Source organism: Rhinoraja longicauda, chromosome 5 (genome assembly GCF_053455715.1).
Source record: "Rhinoraja longicauda isolate Sanriku21f chromosome 5, sRhiLon1.1, whole genome shotgun sequence".
Lineage (NCBI taxonomy): Eukaryota > Metazoa > Chordata > Chondrichthyes > Rajiformes > Arhynchobatidae > Rhinoraja > Rhinoraja longicauda.
In genome coordinates this window covers 39,471,522-39,478,068 of record NC_135957.1, presented here as the reverse complement: position 1 = coordinate 39,478,068, position 6,547 = coordinate 39,471,522, and the positions used below count along the sequence as shown (strand labels likewise).

The 6,547-nt window shown below is 37.4% G+C and overlaps 1 protein-coding gene across 1 annotated transcript in view; it reads right to left on the bottom strand.

Moving 5' to 3' along the window:
- Positions 1–1,097: 1,097 nt before the first annotated feature.
- apoba (apolipoprotein Ba) overlaps positions 1,098–6,547 on the bottom strand; it is a 53,970-nt gene continuing 48,520 nt past the window's right edge. The window contains exons 28-29 of the mRNA XM_078399320.1: positions 3,371–3,554; positions 1,098–3,130 (exon numbers count right to left, since the gene is read on the bottom strand). Coding sequence (XP_078255446.1) covers positions 1,316–3,130; positions 3,371–3,554 — 1,999 coding nt within the window. The 3' untranslated portion in view covers positions 1,098–1,315. The remainder of the gene's footprint in view (positions 3,131–3,370; positions 3,555–6,547) is intronic.

Here is a 6,547-nt window from a genome sequence, read left to right as displayed (position 1 = left end):
TAATGGGTAGCAACAACATAAAGATGGAGGGGCATGAAGTGTAGGGACTCTGCAGAATGACTTGGACAGGTTTGGAGAGTGAGCTGAGAGGTCACAGATGGAATACAGCGTAGCAAAGTGTGGAGTCATGCATTTTGGTAGTCGGAATAGACTATTTTCTAACTGGGGAGAGAATTCAGAAATTGGACGTGCAAAGGGACTTGTGAGTGCTGCTGCAGGATTCCCAAAACGTTCATTTGGAAGTTGGATCGGTAGTAAAGAAGACATTTATTTTGACATAGGAGAATACAAAAACAGGGATGTAATGCTGAAGCTTTATAAAGCACTAGTAAGACCGCACTTGAAGTATCGTGAGCAGCTTCGGGCCCCATATTTGAGGAAGGATGTGCTGGCGTTGGAGAGGGTCCAGGGGAGGTTTATGAGAATGATCCCAGGAATGACTGGGTTAACATATGATGAGCAATTGATGGCACTGGGCCAGTACTCGCTGTAGCTTAGAAGGTTGAGGGGGGACCTCATTGAAACTTACTGAATAGTGAAAGACCTGGATAAAATGAATGTGGAGAGGATGTTTCCACTAGTGGGAGAGTCTAGGACCAGAGGCCATAGCCTCAGGATAAAAGGACATACCTTTAAAAAGGAGGTAAGAAGGAATTTATTTAGTCCGAGGGTGGTAAATCTGTGGAATTTATTGCCACAGAAGGCTGTGGAGGCAGTCAATGGATATTTTTAAGGCGTAGATTGACAAATTCTTGATTAGTAAGGGTGTCAGGGGTTATGGGGAGAAGACAGGAGAATGGGGTTGAGAGGGAAAGATAGATCAGCCATGATTGAATGCCAGAGTTGATTTGACCTAATTCTACTCCTAGAACTTATGAATGAAATCTTCCACATACTTGTAACATTCTTGCTATTATATGTATGTGCCTATAACGAAGTCAAACTTTAGATGTATGTGAAATGGGCAGATACCAGTATAATGTAATCCCATCCTGATTTCAGTGTCCACTTGCTCAATAATAGTATTCTAATGTAGTAATATATTTCTCTCTTGTACCCCATCCTGAAGTTAAAGAGAAGTCTAATCACAGCCAAAATTACTTTATTTTGTTTTAATAGCTGAATAGATGGAGAAATCTGTTTTATTTATTATTTTTGTTACAATGAAACAATCTATAAAAAACTTGCTGTTATTCATAACTTTGCATTTATTCTCATTTGAAAACTGAAATAATGAAATTTCCATTCACAAGAATGGTATGTTATGCATGCTAGCTGGTTTGATTTAAAACAACTTTAAATATTAAGATACATTTTAATATTTTGATTTCCTGGTCTGTGTACTTCTTTCTTCCAGCAGCATTTTATTTTTCTTATACTTTTCCAGAATTACTTCCCATGCTTGAACAGTACCTCTTTGTAGCATCTGATGTCCCCTGATAAAAGTTGTGTTGAACTGATTCATTATTCCTTCTTTCAAATTGGGAACCTCATCAAATGACTTCCATTCAAGAGAGTGTGGAACATTAATTATAAGCTCTCCAGGTTGCCTTTTCACGATCAATCCACTGAATAGTTCATTTGAAATCAATTCCAGGAATCTAAATAGTTGTTCAGTAAATTTGCTGCAGTTTTCAATAAACAAATCAACTGCACTTCTTGCATTCTCAATTAAACTTGGATAGATTTCATCAAAATGCGTACAGTCATCTATTTTGTTCTTAAGTGCCCGTTTATAGGCATTTGCTTGCTTCTTCATGCCTGCAAAAAACTCTTTCAAATTTTCTTTGACTCTTTGAAGATATTCAACGATTATTACTTGCCCTTCATCTTGAAACTCTGACTGCATAATTTCATAATATCCATTTAAAGTATCAACGGAATTATTAATGAACATGTTTGCTTCTTGTTTCAGAATATTAACTTTTGCAATACCAGCATCGATTAATTGTGGACCTTCTTGTGTATATTTCGCAAATACTGTCAACGTTTGAATTAACTGTTCATCAATTTCATTGAAATTGGCCGTCCATCCAAACAAGGCACTATCAAAATATTTTTCATGGATTGATTTGCAATATTTGCTTCCTGCCCGAATCTTTTCAATAAGAACTTGCAACAGGTCTTGGGTCATTTCAAACAGTCTTAAAAGATAAAATTTCAAATCTTCTGAAAAGATTTGCAACCGGTAGGCATATGCTGAATTGACACCATCATCGTACAACTGATACATTTTAGATTTTACTGTTTCAAAATTTATATTGGCTAGTTCTTTGTACTGTGAAGCCAGTTTTTCAGAAAAGATCTGTATATTGTCCTTTAGGGATTCTAAATATGGTTCAAAATTAAAACTCTGCATTTCTTCTAAAGTTGCAATCAGCTCTATTTGAACTTTCTGCAGAAATTGTCTTAACTGTTTAATTATTTCTGTGCTGTTGATGACTGTATTAGTGCCAGAGACTTTCAGCTCCAATTCCTCGATGTACTTGACTGTCTCTATAAGTCTTTCTTCCACAAATTGATCAACTCCACGAACAATGGTTTCAACATACTGTTTTGCCTGCATTATGAAGAGCTTATATAGTTCTGGAACTGTATAAGAGTCTTCAGGTCCAGGAACCGGAAACCTGTGACGTTTTAGAAAACTGGATGCTGAATCAATCGAACCCTTTATGGTATTCTGATACCCGTGTTGTAAATTAGAAATGTCATCCAATAGTATGGTGAACTTATTGTTATAGTCTGCATTTGTCAATTCTATTGCTGCTCTCTTGTATAATGTCTTTGCGTCGTGTTTCATATTCTGATAGTTTGAGGCGATATCATCAACTGTAGACTGGAAACGATTATCAGCTTCTTTAATGCTATTGACTGTAATGGCATATATATCATTGATGTTCTCCTTCATCAAGCCCTTTACTTTTGAACTGACAGCACTAATCTCAACTCCAAGATGTTCAGTGTGATACTTGTTAACCCAGTCATAGACAGCTCCAATCATCTTCGGTATTCTTTCTTTTGTGCCTTCTACTAAATCTGGGGTTACATCTTCCCATTTGAACAGCAATTGAATATGTTCAGTGTTCTCCAGTGAAGCACTACTTTCCAAAATAACGATTTCAGCAGATGGCTGTTGAAAGAAAATTAAGAAAAATTACATTGCATGTGAGTGCTATTATTTTATGCATCTGATAAAAGCAGTTTAGAAATGACCTGCCCAAGTAATTAGGTAGTTTATCTGAGCAATCACGACTTAACACAAAGCTTTCACGGACCTTGGTGAGAAACATTTTTTTGTGGCTAACCAAATAAATAACAGTTGCATTAATAACTCCAGCCATTATTTTTCATAAACATGAATGTCACATACTGGTTTCTGGAAATATAGCTTTCCATACAGAACATCTGGCTTTTTCTTTTCAATTCTCATGCTGAGAGATCCCGTAGAAGGAGTGGAGATGGATGAAGAAAATTCACTGTTATCTCCAATCAAATGAAATTCAAAATCTGTGAAAGTCGGGCTGTTGATGGTTATATCCCATTGAACAATTGTCCTGATAAAGAAACCAAGAGAAATAGATTGGAATTTAGTGCAGAAAAGAAAAAAAACAGTTTTTCTAGGTACGATAAATCAATTTGAATGTGATTCAATAAACAGTTCTGTAAAAGAGAACCAAAGCTAAAACATTAACTGTTCCTCTTTCTACAGATGCTACCTTACCTGCTGATATTCCTAGCATTTTCTATTTTTACTTCAAATTTGCAAAATGTACAGTTTAAAAAAAAAATTCAAGTCATGTTTTCCTATAAATAAGGTGGACATTCAGAACCTTTTTCCCAACGTTGAAATGTTATAAACTAGAGGCATAGCTTTAATGTACGAGGGGGATAATCTGAAGATGTACGGGGCATCTTTTTTAAAAGCAGAGTGGTGGGTGCCTGGAATGCTTTGTCAGTGATAGTGGTGGAAACAGATGCCTTTAAGAAGCCTTTAAATAGGCATGTGAATATGCAGGGAATGGAGGGATATGGGTCACCCTGAAGGCAAGAGAGATTAGCTTGATTTGGTGCCATATTTGAATGAACATTGTGGGCTATAAGGCATGTTCCTCATCATTCAAAATTTATTTATGCCTGTAAATTTTTGTCTTTGCTCTTTGATCTGTAATAAAGTGTAATACAATAGGATTTGCAAAACCCACAAGCTTTTTATTCTATAAAAGTTAAGATTATTAAAAGTATCTGAATTCTGTCAATAGATAGAAGAGATATAGAATAGCATCATGGGTGATTTTGTTTTTACTACACTAAAACTTTCCAGCAGTAACCCAATATCCCTTGATTCCCCTAACATCCAAAAATCTACAATCTCTCTCTGTAAAATAAACTCAGTGACTAAGTCTCCACTGCCCAAAATATATTCTATAAAACGAATTAAAATGAACGGGGAAAAACGGAGATGTTTAACTGCAATAAATCAAAAGGTGCTAATCAGCTGTTTCATCATGAATGGTATTGTTGGAGTTCACGCTTCCAATAAGTGGAAGATATTCCATCGTACACCTTACGTGTACCACTATGGTATTTATCTTGCTGAACCAGTTGAATTTCTAGTGAATAGTGCCCTCCCACTCCACCAAAACTACAGAGGAATGATGATCACACCATTGAGCATTGAGAACAGGTGGATTTGCTCTTCTTCTGACAATGGTCATTGTCTAACACAATTTACTAGCTAACTAATACAGAATCTTGCTGTAAACAAACATGTCCATTTTCAGAGGAGTTGCAAGTAGAATTGGACATTTTGCAATTATCAGAGAACATCCTTTCTTCAGAACATTTGAAGGTAAGAGAGGTAAAGTTTAAAAAAGATGGATGATAGACACAAAATGCTGGAGTACCTCAGCAGGCCAGGCAACGTCTCCGGAGAGAAGTAAATTGAAGGTTTAAAAAAGATGTGTTGGGCAGATTTTTTACACAGAAGATGTTGGTGAAGGCAGCTACAATAGTGGCATTTGAGAGGCTTTTGAATAGGCACACAGATGTGCAGGGAATAGAAAGATACGGATCACATGCAGGCAGAGCTTAGTTCAATTTGGCATCACATTCGGATCAGAACCAAGTGAACTAAACCACTTGTTCCGTGCTCTACTATCCCATGTTTTTGTTCCATGAACACAATTATTATTAATCCTAATTTCTTTGACTGCTTATTTACTCTAGGTCAGTAATGCTCCACTATTTCTATGAGGATTCCTGTGTCTTCTTTTAAGATGATCCTTTTGTCAATTTCTCTGTCCATTCCCTATTCTCCAACATAATATCTCGGTATGTCAGTGAATACTCTCTTGAACCTCTACAGCTGTACAGTATAGAGCATATTGACTGGCTGTGTGACAGCCTGGTTGGCAACTTGAAAGCCCAGGAACAAAGGAGATTACAAAGCCATGGACACGACTCGGCCCATCACAGGTACTGACTTCCCTACCATCAAAGGAATGTACAGGAGCCACTCAAACAGGCATCCAGCATCAGCAGAGACCAACACCATCCCATGTTATCATTTCACTCCAACCATCGACACTAGAGGAGTCTGAAAACCATGACAATTAAAGGTGGCACAGGTGGTAGAGTTGCTACCTTACAGCGCTTGCAGCGCCAGAGACCCAGGTCCGATCCCAACTACGGGTGCTGTCTGTATGGAATTTGTTCGTTCTCCCCGTGACCTGCATGGGTTTTCCCCAAGATCTTCGTTTCCTCCCACATTCCAAAGACGTACTGGTTTGTAACTTAATTGGCTTGGTATAAGTGTAAAAGTGTCCCTAGTGTGTGTAGGGTAGTGTTAATGTGCGAGGATCGCTGGTCAGTGCAACCTTGGTGGGTCGAAGGGCCTATTTCCATGCTGTATCTCTAAAATAAACTAAACCATGGTTCAAGAATAGCTTCTTCCCAACAACCATCAGGCTCTTGAACACTACACAACCCTAACCTCAACTGTGAATTATGGACTATCTTTGGGTGCACTAATGACTTTTGGACTTTTTTTGCACTTGTATTGGGGTTATTACTTCATTGAATTTTAATTTTTATATATTAGCTCTGTTTATTGTGTTTAGAAGTTGTTTATGCTGCTGCAAGTAGGAATTTCAGCTGTCGGTACATATGACAATTAAACTCTCCTGACTCTTGATATCACCTGTCGTGGTTTGTAAAAAAAACATATTTTTAGCCAACCCATACCTTTTTACATACATATAAGAGCTCTGACAGTTTGTTTTTATGTTCTTGCTAGCCTACTTACTTGTTTTACTTTCTCTTATCAATGTCTTTGTATTCCTTTGCTGATGTCTGAAAAGCTACATCATGGAAAGAGATCCTTTGGCTCCCTTAACCCATGCTGACCATCAAATACCATTAATAATATGGTTACACTAATCCCATGTTTGTACTCCACTCATACCCATTCAGTCCTCGACATACTAGGTATTATTTACAGAGCCCAAATTACCCTTCCAACTCAAAGATCTTTGGGATATGGAAGGAA